Below are 19,746 nucleotides of genomic sequence, written 5' to 3' on the forward strand. Positions count from 1 at the left end.
TGTTCTCGCCAACGCAATGATTCCCCCTTGCTTCTCACTCGCTCCCATAAGGCCTGTTTCAGAAGAACAGCTTTGTCACCGTGACTCTGGTGTGCAGCAGCAGAACAAGCTTCACCAAACAGCGTGAGGGCGCACGAGTTGATTACTCTTGCTTACTCCGGTGAAGAGGCCTCGAGGAGATCGTTGTGAGTATCAGCGATCAAGACTCCGGCAGGATTGAGTCTCTTCGACATCGCTGTTTTCGTTATGACCTCCTCGGCGTGCATTGCGATCCGTCTGCGCATAGTCGGCATGAACGCAGCCGACCTGCTATACATACTTGACCCTTATCTTCATCGCGCTTATCCGTGTCGCTCGAGCTGTTCGTGAGGCTTGGACGGCCGGGTAGTGAGTAGTGATGCATGCCCGTGTCTTCCGCATCGACGAACACAAGGCAACACTCATGGCCACAGCAACAAAGGATCCGGTTCACGACCGCCTTCGTAAATGCCTATTGTCAGAATCAGCAGAGTCATAATCGTCATTTTCACGGTGCGCAAGTGCAACATCATTCTCCTTCGGCTACGCTGCGGTCTCGCTAATTGGTGATTTTGACCAATCAAAACAATGGTAAGCACACATTAGGCTTGTGAAGGGAACTTTGGCTGCTCAATCGGCGCCGATTCGACCTAGGGCAGCACGAACAAAGCACGCACAATGATTCTTTGACTAGTGCCTATAGAATTCCTTCGGAGAATGGCAGCTTGTGACCGCTTCTTCAGAATTGGGAAAGCAGTTCAGGCAAATGAGATGCACCCAGTATAGCTGTGATTCAGCTCGTCTGCAGTATGGCTACAAACGCCACTACCCAACCTGCTGTTATAGGCAGGCATCCATGGCCCAGCCTGTGCACGTCTGTCCCTTTGTACCCAGTGTCTCAAGCCTTCTACGCATCGGCGGCAGCGCGAGCTTCAACCTCCCGCAGCACCTTCGCTTTCCTCGCATCCCGCTCATCTCTTGCACGCATACCCTTCTGCATCTCTACCTTGATGCGCATCAGTTCGTCTTTGAAGCCCGCTTTCTCAGCATACTCGAGGATCTTCTCCATATCCGGCGGAATGTAGGTGCCGCCCTTGCACCAGCGGAAGATGACCTCATGCCTGGCCGTCTTGACAAGCCCGCCATCCCAGCCGAGCAACTCCTCGATCATAGAAAACTCTTGCCAGGTGAGCGATCCTTGGTGCATGTAGTCATAGATGGCGTTGCGGAGGTCGTCGCCTCGGTACTCTCGCTTGAGCTTGAAGGCGTACGCGGTGGCGTAGGTGAAGACGACGTCGTTGAACTCTTCGATACCCAGACCCTTCAGACTAAGATGTTTTGGGTTCTTGAGGTCGAGGGAGGCCATCCAGCTGGTGACTCGGACGGCGGGCATCGATGTCAACGTTGCCTTTGAACAAGGTAACTGAGTTCTTGAGGTTGCGTGGATCCTTTGATGCCTTGCCTTCGAGCTGCTCTGCCGCGAGGTCGGAGAGGGTGACCAACTTGACGCGGTCGAGGTTGCTGCCGAGCTTCTTGTAGTTGCCTTCGGCTTCCACGAGGTAGATGGTGATGCCTGAGAAAGCCATCCTCTTGCGTCTGATGGTTAGGCTGGATTTGAGTTCGGTTGTTGGCTCGTGGTAAGGTACTGAATTGAGTTGTCGTTTCTCTAAACTGGCTTGTCTTCGCAGAGATCGATCGCTGGTGTTTTTGAGGGATAGCTAGTGCTGAGCAAGCTGTGACATAGCAGGGCTAGTTTGCAGTTGCAGAGTGATCTGTGTGATCGTATTGTTGCCTCATTAATCGGGTCAGCCGGCTCTTCGTTAGCGCAGCGATATCACATTCACGACTCCATTGTTGGCCTTGCTACGCGCTGCAGGTGAACGGAAAGTGTCGGCTTTGTTGTGGCGAAAAGCAGCAACAACACGTTACTGTTCTGCCTCCATCCATCCTGAAAGCAACGCGAACCATCCAAGACCCGACCAAGCAGACCATCATCGTCAAGCGAACGAAGTCCTAGCTAGCACATCAGCAGAGACAGCCACTCAACGAAGCCGTAGTAGTCCGAGCTAACATACCATTCGAAACCGTAAAATTCACCTATACCCAGCAAAGCTTTGGCACGATGTCCGTCGTCCAGATCTACCTCCAAGCTCACGTTCACCACGGTCTGCTCGAGATCGTGGACGAAGATCGCATCCGAGCTCACAGCGTCACCATTAGCGACGCTCTCGGCCAGCGCGATCCGACGAAGCTAGTCAAGCAAGTCACCTTGACTGGGTCAGCGGCGGCAGCTCTCAAGTTCGTTCTTATCCGGGTCAAGAACAAGAAGAACAAGATGGGCCTGCACATGAAGGTGCATGACCTCCCTCTAGTCCGGGTGGTCGCCATCTACCAAGCGGTCGAGTTGCTTCGAATCCGGCCAGTGCAACCGCACATCGAAGGCCACATCACCGGCCACGTCTCCCACAACCTGGTGACGCCGGAAGAGATGATCGCCGTTCACCGTGTCTTCGAATCCAGGAGGGAGACGAGCAAGGTGTGGCGCACGATGGTGCACCAGCTGGGCTGGTACATCGCCAATGACCGCGTGAGCGATGAGGACCGGGACGCCCTGGAGAAGGCTGCGCAGGCGTTGCCGAGCTTGCATGGTGAGATCTTGAGCAAGGGTAAGGAGCTGTTGGAAAAGCGGACGGTGAAAGAGCGGCTTGGGAAGGTGGATGGTGGATGGAGGGAAAAGAAGAAGTCGGGCTGAGGCTGCGGTGGACGGACTCAAGCGCATTGGGAGCGCCAGGGAGCGTCTGCCTGATACGGAGGCGCTGGTTCTTGTGGTGCCAGCAAAAATGAGGCATGTGTTGCACTCGTCATACAAGAGTCCGCTATTAGTGCTTGATGCATGCGTTTCGCTGATAGGCGAGGCGGAGTGAGGTGAGCTAGTAGAACAGTAGAATGCAATGACCATAAAATCATACCTGTATCCCACTACTGTTCGGGCAAACGCTATGCATCAACTAAAAGCTCGCTCACAGTTGAATCTTACCACACCTTCCCCGTAGCCGATGCTTCTCAAAGCCAAGCCATGCCATGCCGACCGAGCCCCAAGCCAACCTTTCTCAGACAACATTACTCATAGATCGTCTTCACTCCCCTTTCGGCATGCTCCTCACCCGTGCCGCGAGTCATCCGGCCAAGGTGGGTGCGCAAAAGCCCTCGTGATGCATCCACCATGGGGCTTGCCCACTTCTCCTCCCCATTTTCCCACACCTTGGTAGTTGTGCTAGCCAGATGCGAGGCATGGGAGTTCAAGTAGATGGTCTCGTGGTTGCCGGCGGGCGCCTTGAAGGTTTCGTGGTAGATGGCAAGATGCGGGTAGGCCTTTGTGTTGCGGTTGAACCAGTCCCAGCTTTCCCGGTGAAGTGGGCCGTTGGCGTACTTGTGCAGCCCTTCAGTTGAGCGCCAGTACTGCACGATGAGCAACTCGTTGCTCGTATCGCGCGTACCCGCGTTGAGCCAGCTCGTCGAGCCCAGGTAGTCTTCAAAGCCTTCCTTGTCGAGTTGATCGATCATGCTACTCATGAAGCCGCCAAACTCTCGCACACCCGGGGCAAGTAGGCCGAGGGGGTGGTTGAATCTGGTCCCGATGAGGAAGACGACAACATCGTCCTTGGCGGGCACGGAGCCGTACTTCCCGTTCTCGTCCGGCAGCTGGCTCGAGAACTTGGACATGATAACCCCATCCATGAAGGTGTTGTGGAGCCAGCCGACGGACTGGGCGTATATTACGAAGACGCGGTAGAAGACAAGTGCCGCGGCGGGAAGAAGGGCAAGGCGGCCGAGGACGAGGAAGGCGAGGCCTTGGATTAGGGCGCCAAGGGCGAGCCAGCTGGTGATCGTGAGCTGGTCGCGAAGCATCTGTGATAATCGTCAGCAAAGTGCCTGGCCTTGGTGGTGTATATTACATACGTTCTTACGACCTGAGGGCCCGAAGAAAGCAGAGCGTGGTCGCACGTCCTTTGGCGGCACGAGGGGGGTGAACTCCTTGCTTGGCGCCATTGGAGTGAACTGGTAGTGGTGTTGGATGTGGTGAGAAATGTTGCCAGAGTCCGCACTCGGCTTTTACACGATGAACAAGGAAGTTGAGTATGTGAGTACCGTTGATTGGATGTGGTATGATTGCCGCTGGCTGCTGTTTTGCTTGGAGAGGTGTGGAGAGTGGACAGTGAGGGATAAGATGCAGAGCTTTATATTTACGCTTCCTTACCATTGCTGCTACAAATTGCTCCGTTCGTGTCAGAGAGGAGGCGACGAAATAGTACGCACGATGCTCACGGACGAAGCACGCGGCACCCCCGGTGAGGGCAGAGAGAGGAAGGGGGATGATGCTGTGGCCGAGCGGAGTTGAAGCCCCGACTCGCTTCCCCAGAATCATGGCCTTGGCAATTCTTCGGCCGTAACGAAGGAACTTCGCCTTACGTACGTGTCTGCTTTCCTTCTCCGCACAAGACCACCAATCCAAGCATCCCGTGCAACAGTAAGCACGGTGCCGAATGTCATACGAAACAGTTTACTTCCCACAGGTGTCCGGCGCAGATAGACTTCACTCTGTGACTCCTGCTGCACGAAAGGGTAGAGTACGAAGGGTGAACGCTTACCGAAGGCCAAGCAACAAGTCTCTACGGCTGGAAAGACTTGCCTAATGCACGTCGTACGATAGCCTGAATCTGTATGTACTTGATCAACCCAAAAAACCCTTTCACTTGGGCATGCTGCACTTCTGTGCCGCGAGTAGGTATTGTCCAATAAACTGTGGTAGAGCGCACGGCTAGTGGGTATTGGGCGAAGGAGAGTACAATCGTGGAAGAGGCCGTGGTTAACACACTGGAGCCCGCGGTGAAGGAACCCGCCGGAGCAAGAAGTCCAATTTCCCTTCCCTGCTCAAACTCCTGCGTGGAGTGAGAGAGTTCCTCGGAGTCGCACTACGCCCGGAAGACCATATTGCCACTGCTACGACCGGTTGATATGCAGTGTCCAAACCATTTACTCTTCGTCCACTCGACAACCGGAGTGATTGGCCGGCGGAAGAGTAGCTTGTGCGGCGCGAAGAGATGTTGCGATCTTCGCAAGCGTACGGTCCCGAATCCGTCAGATATTGTGACGAGAGATAGGTGGCCTTGCTGAACCGCAGCAAACCGAACATTCTGAACTGGAGTAGGCGCAGGAATGTTTCGGAGTCAGTCTTAGCGCGTTACATTCCAAGCGAGCAGAAACCCAGACATTAGGAGAGAGGGGTTGTTGACTGAGTGATATTGCTCGTTATCGAGTCTACTGACAGCATCATGAAATGCGGAGTAATTGCATCTGCCTCCACCCCCATCCCAACTTGTCGAAGTGCATGACCGCCGTTGTTGATGGTTGACCAAGGCGTAGGCTGAGGCGTACTTCATGGTGCAGTCAGTGAAGGCCAAGCCTTCCTGTTCCCCGTGTCGGCATGTGAAAGGTACTGCGTACGCCGCCTGCATCATGCCAAGCACCGGACCGTTCTTCAAGCCTTTTCTCGTGTGCGACCGCCAAGCACAGCGCGATTCCAGACATTGAAAGGGCAGGGTTGTATACTCTGCTTGCACCGACTGCTCCGAGCCGTCTTGCTGCCTTCGTCCGAGTAAGGAGGAGGTAGTCTGGCTTCTGTCGTGCTCGATTGAGCAAGGTGTAACGAGGGCATAGGCACAGATTCGCATAGCTTCATGCTGTCTGTCGGTCGATTCTGGACCGTCCAAGTCTCGTCTTTTTCCACTCTGTCCAAGCAGTGGCGGGCAAGACTAGCGAGGAGTGGCTTCATGGCCGTCCTCGCTTCGTACGGAGCTGATGGATGCGCATGGAGTGCAGATCGGGCCAAGATTTCGACCTGGGTTTGGCTTTGCGGGTTGGGGCAGGTACGTGTACTGTGGTGCTAGCTTGGCTGTTGCTGCTGTGGTGGAAGAGGTGTTGATGGGGACGCGGACAGGGCAGTAATAGCCGCTCCGCGCCGACACGGCCAAGCCTCACCCACCCTTCTCAGCAATTCTCTCGCTTCTTCTTCGCGGCAGCGCAAATGGCTTCTTCTCCTCTCCCTCACTCGCCTCCTCTTCCTTCCTCACTACCACCCTCCTCCCACGACTCCGACTGCGCCTCTTCGCCGCGGCCGCCCACTCCTCATCCCTCCTCGCCTCCTTTGCAATGTCTGAAAGCTCCTGCCGCAAGTACAAGTCTTCACGGTCATCGGACAATTCCTCAGAAGGCGAGCGCTTACGTTTGCGAAAGCGCAGGGGTGGTCGGGCGGCAGTAGTGGGTTGGTCGGAGACGGAAGAAGAAGATGTACCTTGCGTCGTGCGCTCGATGGTTTGTGTGAGTAGGGTGTGGAGGGTGGTGAAGGGGATGCTGATTCTCTCGCTGTCAATGGCGGAAGATGGGAGTGAGGCTGTGATGTGCGGAGGAAGGAAGTCCTGGACGTCCAACTCGAGGCTGCTGCTCGGAGGAATGATAGCGGTAGGCGTGGTTGATGACTCTGACTGCGTACCGCACAGGTCGGCAGAATCGACGTCCTGCCTGCAGATGCCGACATTGTCGCCTTCCGCGTCTGTCTCGATAGCAGCGCGCCAGACTGATACCGTCGCCGGCGTATTTGTCCAATCATCGAATGTCGATGAGTCTGCCTCAGACTTGATAGTGCTGGAAGCGTACGGGATATCCAGACCCACCACACACCTCACCCCATGGCTGGAGTCGACGATGTAGCTTTCGGCGAGCCGTGGTAGGTCTTTACGTTGCTGTGAGTAGGAGACTTCAAGGACCTAACCGCAACATCGTGTCAGCGCATGCGAAATACTATGGACACCAGAGCGTGCTTACCAACGGCGGATACCCATTGCTCGCGGCCACCGACTCATAGATCCATGTCGCGTCGGGACTCCTCCTAGTCACCATCTCCTCTCCATCGCTTTCCTGACTACTCCCCTCCAAGCTTGGCACGCACAGCCTCAGCGTCGGACTGCCACCCTCATACACTCTCCTAAGCGCCTCACCTACTCTCCTCTTCCCGCCATCCTCACTCCGACAAAGCTTCTCCGCAAGGGCGTTTACAGCATCCGTAATCGTCTTCCGCACCAGGCTGATGTAGAGCTCATGCACCCATGTTGGCATGCGAAGGGTGAACCTTTCCGCTTCCGGGTCGTAGTCGTACCGGACACGCTCGGAGTAGTGATGTAGTAAGGCTACCTCCTGTGAAAGGCGTTGCTGGAGGTCGGCAAAGGCAGCGCGTTTCAGGCGGAAGGTCTGCCAGTCCTGACTGTGTGGGAGATGTCCGGCGTGGTGGAGGCGGAGGGCGCGGAAGACGTCGTCGGCGGCGCTCGGTGAGTACGAGCGGGTGGTCGCTTTGGGAGATGGTGGAGGAGAGGGCGGAAAGCAGGCTCCTGGTACGGCGGTGGAGGGGGGCTCGGTGGTGGTGGCGCTGTCTGGCGGCGTGTCAAAGATATGCCGCGGCGTGATGACGAATGGCGGTGACATGAGGGTGTAGACGGGGGTGGGTGGATGTTGTTATGCGGTGGTGTGGCGTGTCATGGCGGTGGAGAGAAGGGTCTCCATCATGTACATGTATGCGCTGGTGGAAGACTCATGGCGGGCGCAAGCGGAAGGCTGAAGATGCCGAGCCCGTGGCTGAAGCCTAAGGCATCGAACTCAGCCAGGGCGGAATCGTATCGTCTGCTCTTCATGTTTCCTACGCCCACTGTCCGCTCAACCACACATTAACACAACATTTCAGTCAAAAGGCCATTAAATGGCCAATCAACCATAAGGTATAGAGACTCCTACTCCAGACCATGTATTGCGATGTCGAGTGCGTCACGTGCAACAATATTCCGCCGATCCTCCGAAGCACGAGACTGAGGCGCTGATCGCGGTCGCAACCACAGACGTCATGCTGGAGGAAGCAGGTTTGCGACCAGGTTTATGGGAAGACACTCTACGGCAAGGCTTCTCCATCCATTCCATGACCCCTTCTCTTCCTCCCCGTAGCCCTACCATTAGTACAACCGTCCAGTGTTTCATCGTTGTCTCATATACATTCAATCTCTTGGCTTCCTTCTCATACTATTTCTCACAATGGCCACGAAGAATCGCCTGAGTACCATCTTCAGCGGCAACAAGGGCACCCTTGCGCCCAATGGCACTCCGGGCGCAGACTCGGCGTACGGTGGCAGCCAACCGTCGTCCTCCAATCGCACCTCGCCATCGCAGTCGCAACGTTCGGCCAACACCGTCCCGCTTGATCATTCATCCAGCGTCAACGGCGTGGATGTGGGCAATCGCAACCTCTCCCTGAACAAGCAGACTGGGGAGGTGACGGATGATGACACCGGCGACATTGTCACAACCGTCACCACCACGACTACCACCACAACCGTCACCAAGCGCAAAGGTGGCCGTGACGGCAGGGAGACGGAAGTGCATGTCGTTACCGGCTCCGGCGAACGAGGAGCCGACTCCACTGCTCCCGCGAGCAACAGTCACGCACCCATGGTCGAAGCACCAGACGGTGCGCCGCGAAACAGGGTACAGCAGCAGCAGCCACTTGGAGTAGAGCCGCAATACCACCAACATGAACAGCAGCCTCGACGGTCACCCGCACCCCCGCCCATCCCGCAGAACTCCAACCGCAAGAGCAGAGAGTACGCCGACTACCCACATCCACCCATCTCGCCCATCACGCCCAGTGCTGCCCAGCAGCCAAACTTTAGTCGCCCTGCGGGAGTTACCAGCCGACCTAGCAGGAATAACATCCGTGAGACGAACGGGTATCAGGAGTACGACCTCCCGCCACAGCTGCCCCCACTGCAACATCAGCGACAGCAGCAAGAGCAGCAACCCTACCAACCATACCAATCACAACAGCCGCAACAACAGCCACAACAACAGCAACCGCAACAGCAACCGCAGCAACAACAACCATACCGACCTTCAAGCGCGCCTTACCACCAGACTTCTCAGCCGTCACAGCAAACACAACAATCAACCGTACCAGCACCCCAACATACCGAAGGCGGACGCGGAGGCGGCACCTTCTCCAACCTCAAAGACGCAGCAGTAGCCCTACATGGCGTTGGCGAAGTCTTACGTTCCTCGCTTAACGAAGGAGTAGATTCACATCTGCAGTTCTCGAAGAAGAGTGCGGCGCAGGCGGCAGAGAAGAATCGGGCGGAGTTGGAGAAGGGCCAGCGGGAGATGGCGCGGTTGAGGGAGGCGAGAGGGCTCAAACCTACCGTAGCAGGACAAGGACAACAGAAGGAGACTTCGCATCCCGTTACTGATGCGGCACACGGATACGGGCACGAGGAGAAGGAGCGGCTGAATGGTGTCAGGCCAGAGGCGGTAAGTACCCATCCGGCTTTCCGCCGCGAGCAGGAACAACAACAACAACAACAACAACCGCAGCAGCAAGGCCAGAAGCAGGGTTTAGCACCGCCGGGAACGTATCATCTGGGTAGTGGGGCGGTCGGTAATGGGATCAGCTCGTCGTCCAACGGCAACGGCAATGGCAACGGCAATGGCAATACTGGCGCGGCACCACGCTATGGCGTCGGAGGGGTTGGCGCAGGACCCAGGTATGGTGGCGCCGGTGACGGCGTGCAAAGGCCCATTCAACCGGACGTCAGTAAGACGCAATTCCTCTCCAGCATCTCGTCACCACAAGAGCCGGAGAAGGAACGGCGAGGGTTGGGGAAGCTGTTTAAGCGGAAACCGGTGGAGGGCTAGTTCTGACGAGACGTGGATGTGTAAATTGGAGGATATGGTTGTACTGTGCTGCAGTGTACTATAACATACCCATGCAAGCCCGGTTCTTCAAGCGCGGATTTTGAGCGCCAGAACGTTATCATCACTCTTGCCTAGCCTGCAATCTCGCTGTTGCTTGTTCGTGCGTTCGTAGCGCCCCAGCGCCCTTCGCTCATCAACTGAACCACAACCTGCACCACCTTCTGGTGCGGCATTACGGATCTTGCTCACCGATGCTGTATACAGTACGTGGATTGTGCGCTCCCAGCTGTCACGGGCATTTGTAACGTTACGAGTGATGGCACTTTGTCCACCATAGCGGAGACGGACCACAAGCACCAGCGCCAGCGCTGCGAGTCAATCGACGTTCAAGACTTGGTGGACGTTCCCTTTGAATCAATACGCTTTAGTGATGGCGACACAGGCGGCCTCTGGACATGCTTGCGAACTTGAGGCTATTCCCATATACCGTCTCTTTCATGTCCGCCTGCGATCTTCCCGCGTAGGCTTACAAGCAGATTCAAAAGCCGCTCCTTTATACACGTCTACCGCAGCAATGCGGCGCACATCGCATTAGTCTTAATCTGCATTCGGACACTGGACGCAGACGAAAAGGGTTAGGAGCCGTACCTTTGCAAACTGTCATAGTGGGCGTCACGAAGTCGGAAGGGGAGGGATCGTGGTATGCCCAGGGAGTAGAAAGAGTGTATGCATGCCGTTGGCGTGAGGTATGGGCGACTTGGAGACCTCCGTATCTGAACTGAAACTCGCTGCTGTCAGGCGTCACTTACCCCACGGCTACTCTGCGAAGCAGGATGTATGACCGCGCCACTAACCAGCGTGATGAGCGCTTGGCAGCAAAAAATGTCATCGGGTGCAGTAAGCAGTACACGACAAAGACGTCAAGGCTTAGGACATTGAACGATACCACTTGTGAGCTGGTGGCATCGCTTGCAAAGACGAGTTGCGCTGTACTTGGACAAGCCGCTGGCTGATTGCCATTCTGTAGCCGCCTAGCTTTCCAGGCGTGTGTTAAAGGGCCCGCTACATCGCTCGAAAGCGGCAGTAGAGACGACAAGAATCATTCGGCCTTGGCCTCTGCAGCCATTAAGGCATGGTCGTTATATGATTGAACAGCGTGGCCACAGGCAAGCTCTTGTGGTCAACGGCTGAACTCCCATGCTCGCATGGTACGCCCTGTCGCTGTTGCCGCCGAGTGATCTGTTACCCAGCACAGGCTAGCCTATGTAGGCCCGCGGTGGCTGCACGTCACCGCGGCCACTGGTAACCGGCGAGTCATGGCAAGACGTCAGGCCAGTCTGGAGATGCTCGTACCGGCATGTTCAAGGTTTGCAAGGACAGTTTCACTGAAGCTTTGTCGAGCCTTGCCAGCGTGACGCTCACGGAAGGTTCCTGCACTGACTGTGGTCCGAGCAGAAAGCCGCACGTCTATTACACCGATGTAGGCCTCCCGAACGCATGGCTCTTGCGATCATCTTCGCCCTTGTAAAGCGGTTGGCTTCACAGACGCGCCGTAGCACGTCATGCGTTGTACGCCCGAACAGTACGGGGTGGTATCTTCTGAGATCCGCTTTGCGATGCTATACACATCACTCAGTTATAGTAGGCCTCATCAAGGGCTGTAATGCGTCTGGCTGGTTGAATTTTCTTCAGCGTGTCGAATGGTTCCAAGACATGCTCATATTCAATAGGTGTGGAGCAGTATACCGTGGCAGGGTAGCAGAAGTGTCGCATGCGCGCTTATTGCATTATGAGGCAGCTCCTTTTGCGTATGAAAGTGCCGCAAGGCTGCCGGTGCTACCATGCCCGTACCACCGCAAACGCCAGGATGCATTGAGCGCGAAACGTTGATGGAGTGCCTGAGAATGCGACTGCACGCGGGAGCATCCGCAGTTCCTTCTACGGTACGCCGCAGCTCCTTCGGCACCGCCGCCCACGATACCTCTGTGTATGCCAATCTGACATTATACGGAAGAGGGCGTGAGAAGCATGCCAGTCAGGACATCTCGCTCTTGGAGACGTGTTGCAGGTATAGCAGGTGTATGCAGCGTCTTCGCCTACCTTCTATACGCCTTCCTCCTGTCCAGAACAAACCCTATAGCTGCTAGCCGTAAAATGTCATCGCCGTTGAGAACATCGCCGCGCGATATCATTATCGCTGGGCATCGTGGTCACTCTGATGGCGGTATGCAAGGTCTCGACCATCATGCACGTCTTGAGCAGCTTGCTGATGGCTCAACTCGATGGGCAAAGCTCCAGAGAACACGATTGCGGGTGGGTGATGGGAGGCCGCAAGGCTGCATGCAGTCACAGACCTCGCCGATGCTTTCGCTTACTTTTTGTAGCGTTCGAAGCAGCGCGCAGTTTGGGCGGTCCCGGTGTGCTTTGTGAGACCGATCTCGCCATCACCAGCGATAATCAGCTAGTGCTCATGCACGACGATACTGTGGACCGTACCACAAACGGGAACGGGCTTGTTCGCAACATGACATGGTCCGCGATCTCGCAACTTGATGCGGGCAGTTGGTTCAGCGCAAGATTCGCAGGCGAGAGAGTGCCGCTTCTGAAGGATGCACTTGTGCTAGGCAAGCGACTTGGGATTCGGTATCAGATCGAAACGAAGATCTATGACCAGAATGAGCACGCCTTCTCTCTGCTCAAGGCACTGATTGACGAGCTGCAGTGTGCGGATATGATCCAATTCAGTTCGTTCGACTTCGTCCAGCTTCGGGCGGTGAAGGAGGTCATTCCGAATGTGCCCACGGTCATGCTAACTCACTCGCGCTTGATTGATACTGTTCGAGTGGCTAGGGAAGCACGAGTTGACGCGGTAAACATTGAGATTGATCACTTCCCGCAGCATCACGCGCAGGGCGAAGTACAGATGCTGCACGATGCAGGCTTTGCGGTATGTTGGCGCCATCTCCTGTTAGGGTGAGACGCTTGGTGATACCATTGTACATAGCTAACGCCGCCAACAGGTCTTCCTCTACGTGCCGCCGCCCGCGAAGCTAGAGAAACTGAAGGCCTACGGGGAAGACATCCAAGAACGTGTCACCGAGTGGGTACGACACGGGCAGCTGGATCAGATAATCAGCAACGACGTGAGTCACATGAGGAGCATCAAGGACGAAGTGCTTCGCCGAGGCAATGTCTAATACAACCGTTTCCAAAAACCTTATCGCACGGCGGCTATCTCCACGTCGCGGGGTCGCCTATAGTAATATAGACGCGTTCTATGTCTTCTAATTCTTAGCTCGTTGTCGATGTCCTAATTCGGAAAGTTAAAGCTATTATTTATATAAGAAATCGTAGGGTTAGAGGTTCTTATATTAATAGTTACTATTAGGCTCCTTCTCTCTAATAAATATAGAAACTAATACTTCGACTATATATCTGCAGGTTATCTTAGCCTTCCGAGGACGTAGTTAAGTAGGCCGCTACTTAGTCGACTTAGAGTAAGCCCGTATATATATAGCTATCGCTTTCTAGTAGTCTTACTACTAGAAGATAGTCCTTATAAGCTTATACGTCCTCTTACTATATTATAGTCTTAGAGATATAGCGTTTTAAGTATTATATACCGTTATACTTATATAATAGAAGTTAAGTAATTCCGTCGTTATATATAGAGTTAGTACTTATTAAGTAGTCTAGTAGTTAATAGTAAAGTGTTACTTAGTTAAAGTGTAGTTAATATAAGAGATCGGAATAAGGTAATAAGTTAATTCTAATTAGTCGGTTTATAATATATTTTAAATACGAACTCCTAACTACGAAATCTATCGCTATTATATATAAAGGAGATTTATATCTTATTATAGCTCGCGTTAAGCTACGCTCGATAGTGTTATAATATAGTTAGTATAGACGTAGCTACGCCCTAGTACTCGATCCTTAGTAAGTCGAGCTAGTAGTACCTAAGGTATCGGCTTAACTAATCGCTATTAAGTATAGCTCGATAGTAAGTAGAAGGCGACTATCGAGTATAGCTCGATGCGAGCTACGACGAGATATAAATCTCCTTTATATATAATAGCGATAGATTTTATAGTTAGGAGTTTATATTTAACTTATATTATAAACCGACTAATTAGAATTAATTTATTACCTTATTCTAATCTCTTATATCGACTATACTTTAACTAAGTAACACTTTACTATCGACTACTAGACTACTCGATAAGTACTAACTCTACTTATAACGACGGAATTACCTAACTTCTATTATATAAGTATAACGGCATATAATACTTTAAATATTCTTAAGGATATCTATTACTAGAAGACCTAAGTAGGGTATCTCTACTTCTAGTAAAGTAGGAGGTACTAATATAGTATGCTCTACTAACTATAATCGGTCTAACGACGATATAAAGGTCGCTAAACCCGACTTATACTATAGAGACTAAGAGAAACTCGATAACTAGTTTAACTAGATATATATCTTCTTCGAGTTTAACTCTATAGAGCCTATAAAGCGAAGTCTATTTACGACAGCCTTCCTTCGAGGCCGTACTTAGTACTACCTTAAACTATATCTTACTAAGTACCTCGATAGTAACCCGAGATATAACGAAGATATTACTAGGATCTTTAGAGTATTTATAGGACTTAAGATAGTCTTATAATAAGTCTTTATAGTCTCTAACGAAGTCGAGAACATAGTTCGCGTTATCTAAGGTATTAAGTAGACTAAGTCTATATCGGACTATATAACCTAGTTTAAGGAGTACTTATAACTTACCGACTAGGACGATATAGCTCTATATACTATATATTACCGAGGCCTAAAGGATTAGGTTAAGGACGAACTAATAAGATATAGGGGCGTTACTAAGGAACTAGACTAGCTAATTAGGGCCTCTATTATAATTAACGATAAGCTTTATAAATACGTAATAGAGAAAGGCCGTAAGTTTAACCTCTAGTACCCTCCCTATAGTTAGAAGAATTAAGGCGGAAATCGGCTATATTACGCCGACCTATATAGACTAGAGGCAGCCTCTATATACTTAGATATAATAAAGAAGGGAAACTCTAAAAGTAGCCGTAGTAAGAATAGTAAGAAACTATACCTCGGAGGAAAGAAAGCGATTATATATTATATATATAGTAAGAAAGTATTACGTGCCGTTATACTTACGTAATAGAGGTTAGGTAATTCCGTCGTTACAAGTAGGGTTAGTACTCGTCGGGTAGTCTAGTAGTCGATAGTGAAGTGTTACTTAGCTAAAGTATAATCGATATAAGAGATCGGAATAAGGTAATAAGTTAATTCTAATTAGTCGGTTTGTAATATAAGTTAAATACGAACTCCTAACTACGAAATCTATTATAACTTATGTATAAAGGAGATTTATATCTGCTATCCTTAGATTAGTGTAATTAATATAATTAGTGTCCTTAATTAAGCTAATTAACTAATCAAAGTTCTAATTAGTATTACGGCTTACTCCGTATTACGACACAATTAGCGCAGACGTAGCTACGCCCTAGTACTCGATCCTTAGTAAGTCGAGCTAGTAGTGCCTAAGGTATCGGCTCGACTACTCGCCGTCGAGTATAGCTCGATAGCGAGTAAAAGGCGACTATCGAGTATAGCTCGACGTAAGCTATAACGAGACACGAATCTCCTTTATATATATTTATAATAGATTTCGTAGTTAGGAGTTCGTATTTAACTTATATTATAAACCGACTAATTAGAATTAACTTATTACCTTGTTCCGATCTCTTATATCGATTATACTTTAACTAAGTAACACTTTACTATCGACTACTAGACTACCTAACGAGTACTAATCCTACTCGTAACGACGGAATTACCTAACTTCTATTACGTAAGTATAACGGTATATAATACTTTAAATACCCTTAAGGATATCTATTACTAGAAGATCTAAGTAGGGTACCCCTATCCCTAGTAAAGTAGGAGGTACTAATATAGTACGCTCTGCTAACTATAATCGGTCTAACGACGATATAAAGGTCGCTAAACCCGACTTATACTACGGAGACCGAAAGAAACTCGACGACTAGTTTAACTAGATATATATCTTCTTCGAGTTTAACTCTATAGAGCCTACGAAGCGAAGTCTGTTTGTAATAGCCTTCCTTCGAGGCCGTGCTTAGCACTACCTTAAACTATACCTTACTAAGTACCTCGATAGTAACCCGGGATATAACGAAGATATTACTAGGATCTTTAGAGCGTTCGTAGGACTTAAGACAATCTTATAACAAGTCTTTACGATCTCTAACGAAGTCGAGAATATAGTTCGTGTTATTTAAGGTATTAAGCAGACTAAGTCTACGTCGGACTACGCAACCCGGTTTAAAGAATACTCGTAACTTACCGACTAGGACGACGTAGCCCTACGTGCTATATATTACCGAGGCCTAAAGGGGTTAGGGTTAGGGTTTCTACATCAGTGACAAGCGAGGCTTATCTCGTTCCTATGATGAAGGAATTTACGACCCGCCTAAAAGAGAGTGACGGGTCATCGTGGGGCCATTCGGGACGTGTCGAAACACCACCTAACCCCCTCGAATATCCCGCTCGTCTCCGGCAGACCTTCCCGACTCCAATGCGTACACCGGTCGGTAGACAGCTTACACTCGGGTGTGTGTTGTCCCTCGTCTGGAGTACAGCCCTCAGAGACATGCCCTCGTAAGTCCGCCTAAGAGATCCAGGGTCACTGTGTGGCCTTGGTCTTCGCAAGAGCATGTTTACCCGCTGCTGCTCTACGGGATCACCAGGTTCTCCGTCTGCTGTCATGATGTGCTCATGGTCGCCACGTTGAACTTCCCCAAGGGATCGTGGGGTTTTGCACGTTTTTGCGGCTGTTTGCTATGCCGGAGGACTTGAGGTCTGCTGGGGGGGAGTCGTGTCATGCTCTCGCCGCAGGCCTCCTGGAGTCTTCGCCAGGTGTGCACACAGGGTTGCTGTCCTGCATTGTGCTGTGTAGGTATGTCACTCCGCAGTGGTAGATGGTCGAGTTTACCGTCCGGTAAATTCGACATGTTTGGTACGTCCTTCCGGCCGTAGGTATGAGGTTTAGCCTCGTTTTTGGGGTGTAGATATAAGGCTTCGCAGCTGGTCTTAGAGATGTATATTGATACAATGCTTCGCAGCAGTGACTCGCGTCAAGGGTGGTGGGTTTAGGCTTCGCAGCCGAGCCAGGTACTTTACAGCGTAGTGGCTATAGTAGATGTAAGGCTTCGCAGCAGTTAGTCTTGCGACGAGAGGAGGCCGACGAGCATGTGTATCGTGGCGGAGGGTCTATGACCATGGTAGATATAAGGCTTCGCAGCCGGTAGTCTTGCGACGAGAGGAGGCCGACGAGCATGTGTATCGTGGCGGAGGGTCTAAGACCATGGTGGATATAAGGCTTCGCAGCCGGTAGTCTTGCGACGAGAAGAGGCCGACGAGCATGTATATCGTGGCGAAGGGTCTAGTTTACGGTCTTCTCGGACCAAGCTTAGGAGTAGAGATTAAGAGCGAACGTAGGAACAGGAACTGCAGCCAATTACTCGTCGGAAATATTACTGTCTACATGCTCATCGCTCCAGACTGCAGCCAGATTGGCCCGCACACGTCGAAGTACGTCGTAAGCACGACCCCACTGCTTGTCGTTCAACAAGAAGTCCACATCCGTAAACAAGCCTTGAACGCCGAGCGCCTTTTGCTGTGCCTGTTTGCGAGCTCGGTCCTGCCGAGACAGCCGGCGAACCAAACCGTGGCATCCACACTCTTCGTCCCCCCGGCGGAAAGGACGAGACACGGCAGTACACTTATGGCTCAAGCGGAAACACCAGACTCCTCGTCGATACTGGAAGAACATGTCCTGCATGTGGGCCGGTGCCTGCAGCGTACAGTCCGCATTAGCCATACCTTTCCTGATCCGGCTTTCCCATGGTATATGGGAGGCCAATGGGGTCTGTCGGGCGTAGCGTGCCAGTCTGGCAGCAAGGTATTTCTGCTGGAAGCGGCGTAGAGAGATCCTGTCCAGCGCGTTCGCTTCGGTCTCAGCCTTCCACAAAGCAAGCAATTTGCTCTCTCGCAAGCCCCTTCGGAATCCACTGCTGCCCAGCGCCGGGCGAAAGAGTAGCTGACGGAGAGGATTGGCGGGATCGGCGTGCTGCAGATCGAACAAAAAAGTCATGTGCAGCATTTCAAATCGGTGCTCAAGCGCAGGGAGGCCGAGGAGATTCTGCGCCAGTCGCCAGCCGTGCTTGCCACCTGCCACCCACTGCATCAGCTCCTTCCACTTCGCTCTGGCTCCCTCCCACCGCGAAGCGTCCGAGACCGCCCAAGCCCACACCAGCGGTGCCCCATACTCCAGAATCGGCGCGAGATATTCGCGGAACGCTCGCAGTCGGTTCGCAACCCCCCAGGTTCCGGAGTGCCTCGCCATGAATCCTGCTCGGGCAGTCGCGCGATCCAGTCGTAGGGCGAGGAGTGCTTCGAAATCAATGCCGCATGGTGTCATCGGAAAGCCCAGGTATCGATACTCAGGTACATGTGGGATTATCTGCTCACGCCAATTGACTGGCTGGGTTATGGTAGCACCCGAGACATGGCCGCATTTGGAGACGTTGACCTGGATCCCATTCCGTGCACACCATGCCTCGACCTTGCCCAGCATGATCGGGATATCTGTCTGGTCGCTATACAGTAGCGCTCCGTCATCCGCGTAGAAGACCCCACTGGGCAGATGCGTCATGTCCGTGTTCAGGTCCCGGAGCAGGTCGTCGACGAGGACGTTCCATAGAAAAGGTGACAGCGGTGATCCCTGCAGGACGCCCCTCGTACGTGGGAACCACCGGGATGCGCCTCCGTTCGCCAACACCCGCGAGCGGGCATCCCGTTGCAATGCATCGAGCAGGTACATCAAGTCCTCCGGGCACCCCCGTTTACGCAAGGCCTCGCGGAGAAGGTAATGGTCGACCATATCAAACGCTGCAGTGAAGTCGAGAAACACTACGCCAGCGCACAACTCTTGCTGCAGTGCGGTATGGACGAGTGCAGCCAGAGTCAACGTCGAGTAGTTGGCTCGAAATCCCGCCTGTGCCGGGTGGAGGCGGAGACCTGGAAGCACAGTTAAGCGCTCCAAGATGCAACTCTCGAAGATCTTCCGGAAGACGCATATCACCGTGACAGGGCGTGCGTTCTGGATTGTTTTGGTCTCGTTAGGGTCCTTCACAATCAGGGTTATATCGGTTGAATTCCAAGCTTTAGGCGTTCGCCGGTGGAAGAGGCAGGCGTTGTACAGGATGGTCAAGAGCGCCGTAAACGACGTCTCCCGCAGCGCTTTCAGAGCTCGGATATGGATGCCGTCGGCTCCACATGCTTTGGACGCATCTTGTCTATCGACAGCTCGACGTGTCTCCTCCAAGGTGAAGGCCGGAAGAGGCTGTTGATCCGTGTCGAGCCCGTCGTCCGGCAAGGAGTCGGGTTTCTGGGGGGCGAGGTATCTCGCCCCTAGCACATCCGCTGCCTCGTCCAGAGCACTCCGCGTCGGGTCGTTGCTATACAGTGGCCCGTTGTGGACGTCGAGGCTGAAGATCTTCCTCACCAAGCTGAAGTAGGATGGTTCCCGTACCGAAGGGTCCCGTACGGGCTTGGTCCGAGCATGGTGGCTGATACCCAATACCTCGTGGCATGTCCGTTGGCAGGCACGAACAAGGTAGTCGTTCAGGACGTCCACGTCATGCCGCCGGGTTAGAGTATTTTCCACGCCAACGGAGCCGCTCTGCCACACCTTGGCCAGACGTTCAGAGACTTTCGGATCACATAGCATGCCGATACGGAACCTTGGCAGAGCAAGCGGCGTATGCCTAGGGGTCGCGGGTTCGCTTAGGCTCAGGACGAGTGTGTGTTCGTGGTCGGTCAGGATTCGC

General features: G+C 52.6%; 9 protein-coding genes across 9 annotated transcripts; 6 read left to right on the forward strand and 3 right to left on the reverse strand.

Moving 5' to 3' along the window:
- Positions 1 to 925: 925 nt before the first annotated feature.
- On the reverse strand, positions 926 to 1,604 carry BAUCODRAFT_152854 (uncharacterized protein; the record flags this gene model as incomplete). The annotated part of the gene is made up of 2 exons (XM_007683835.1): positions 926 to 1,363; positions 1,422 to 1,604. The coding sequence occupies 2 exons, from the start codon at positions 1,602 to 1,604 to the stop codon at positions 926 to 928; spliced, it is 621 nt and encodes a 206-aa protein (XP_007682025.1).
- Positions 1,605 to 2,140: 536 nt separating this feature from the next.
- Positions 2,141 to 2,770, forward strand: BAUCODRAFT_571457 (uncharacterized protein; the record flags this gene model as incomplete). The annotated part of the gene is made up of 1 exon (XM_007683836.1): positions 2,141 to 2,770. One exon carries the CDS (start codon positions 2,141 to 2,143, stop codon positions 2,768 to 2,770), a length of 630 nt encoding a protein of 209 aa, XP_007682026.1.
- Positions 2,771 to 2,851: 81 nt separating this feature from the next.
- BAUCODRAFT_118116 (uncharacterized protein) lies at positions 2,852 to 4,379 on the reverse strand. The gene is made up of 2 exons (XM_007683837.1): positions 3,979 to 4,379; positions 2,852 to 3,927 (listed from the first exon to the last, which is right to left on the reverse strand). The coding sequence occupies exons 1-2, from the start codon at positions 4,066 to 4,068 to the stop codon at positions 3,139 to 3,141; spliced, it is 879 nt and encodes a 292-aa protein (XP_007682027.1). The 5' UTR covers positions 4,069 to 4,379; the 3' UTR covers positions 2,852 to 3,138.
- Positions 4,380 to 6,053: 1,674 nt separating this feature from the next.
- BAUCODRAFT_127543 (uncharacterized protein) lies at positions 6,054 to 7,554 on the reverse strand (the record flags this gene model as incomplete). Its single annotated transcript, XM_007683838.1, has 2 exons — positions 6,054 to 6,842; positions 6,901 to 7,554. 2 exons carry the CDS (start codon positions 7,552 to 7,554, stop codon positions 6,054 to 6,056), a joined length of 1,443 nt encoding a protein of 480 aa, XP_007682028.1.
- Positions 7,555 to 7,803: 249 nt separating this feature from the next.
- Positions 7,804 to 9,931, forward strand: BAUCODRAFT_39882 (uncharacterized protein). The gene has a single exon (XM_007683787.1). It carries the CDS (start codon positions 8,152 to 8,154, stop codon positions 9,799 to 9,801), a length of 1,650 nt encoding a protein of 549 aa, XP_007681977.1. The 5' UTR covers positions 7,804 to 8,151; the 3' UTR covers positions 9,802 to 9,931.
- BAUCODRAFT_39883 (uncharacterized protein) lies at positions 9,930 to 10,413 on the forward strand. The gene has a single exon (XM_007683788.1). It carries the CDS (start codon positions 10,232 to 10,234, stop codon positions 10,394 to 10,396), a length of 165 nt encoding a protein of 54 aa, XP_007681978.1. The 5' UTR covers positions 9,930 to 10,231; the 3' UTR covers positions 10,397 to 10,413.
- A 643-nt stretch (positions 10,414 to 11,056) lies between these two features.
- Positions 11,057 to 11,658, forward strand: BAUCODRAFT_335736 (uncharacterized protein; the record flags this gene model as incomplete). The annotated part of the gene is made up of 1 exon (XM_007683839.1): positions 11,057 to 11,658. A coding segment is annotated over exon 1 (360 nt), but the record flags the coding sequence as incomplete, so codon positions are not given.
- A 141-nt stretch (positions 11,659 to 11,799) lies between these two features.
- BAUCODRAFT_39885 (uncharacterized protein) lies at positions 11,800 to 13,163 on the forward strand. Its single transcript, XM_007683789.1, has 3 exons — positions 11,800 to 12,114; positions 12,186 to 12,748; positions 12,822 to 13,163. The coding sequence occupies exons 1-3, from the start codon at positions 12,084 to 12,086 to the stop codon at positions 12,996 to 12,998; spliced, it is 771 nt and encodes a 256-aa protein (XP_007681979.1). The 5' UTR covers positions 11,800 to 12,083; the 3' UTR covers positions 12,999 to 13,163.
- A 5,939-nt stretch (positions 13,164 to 19,102) lies between these two features.
- On the forward strand, positions 19,103 to 19,337 carry BAUCODRAFT_39886 (uncharacterized protein). Its single transcript, XM_007683790.1, has one exon. It carries the CDS (start codon positions 19,173 to 19,175, stop codon positions 19,329 to 19,331), a length of 159 nt encoding a protein of 52 aa, XP_007681980.1. The 5' UTR covers positions 19,103 to 19,172; the 3' UTR covers positions 19,332 to 19,337.
- The last annotated feature ends 409 nt before the right edge of the window (positions 19,338 to 19,746 follow it).

The sequence above is a fragment of the Baudoinia panamericana genome (assembly GCF_000338955.1).
Source record: "Baudoinia panamericana UAMH 10762 unplaced genomic scaffold BAUCOscaffold_17, whole genome shotgun sequence".
Taxonomy (NCBI): Eukaryota; Fungi; Ascomycota; class Dothideomycetes; order Mycosphaerellales; family Teratosphaeriaceae; genus Baudoinia; species Baudoinia panamericana.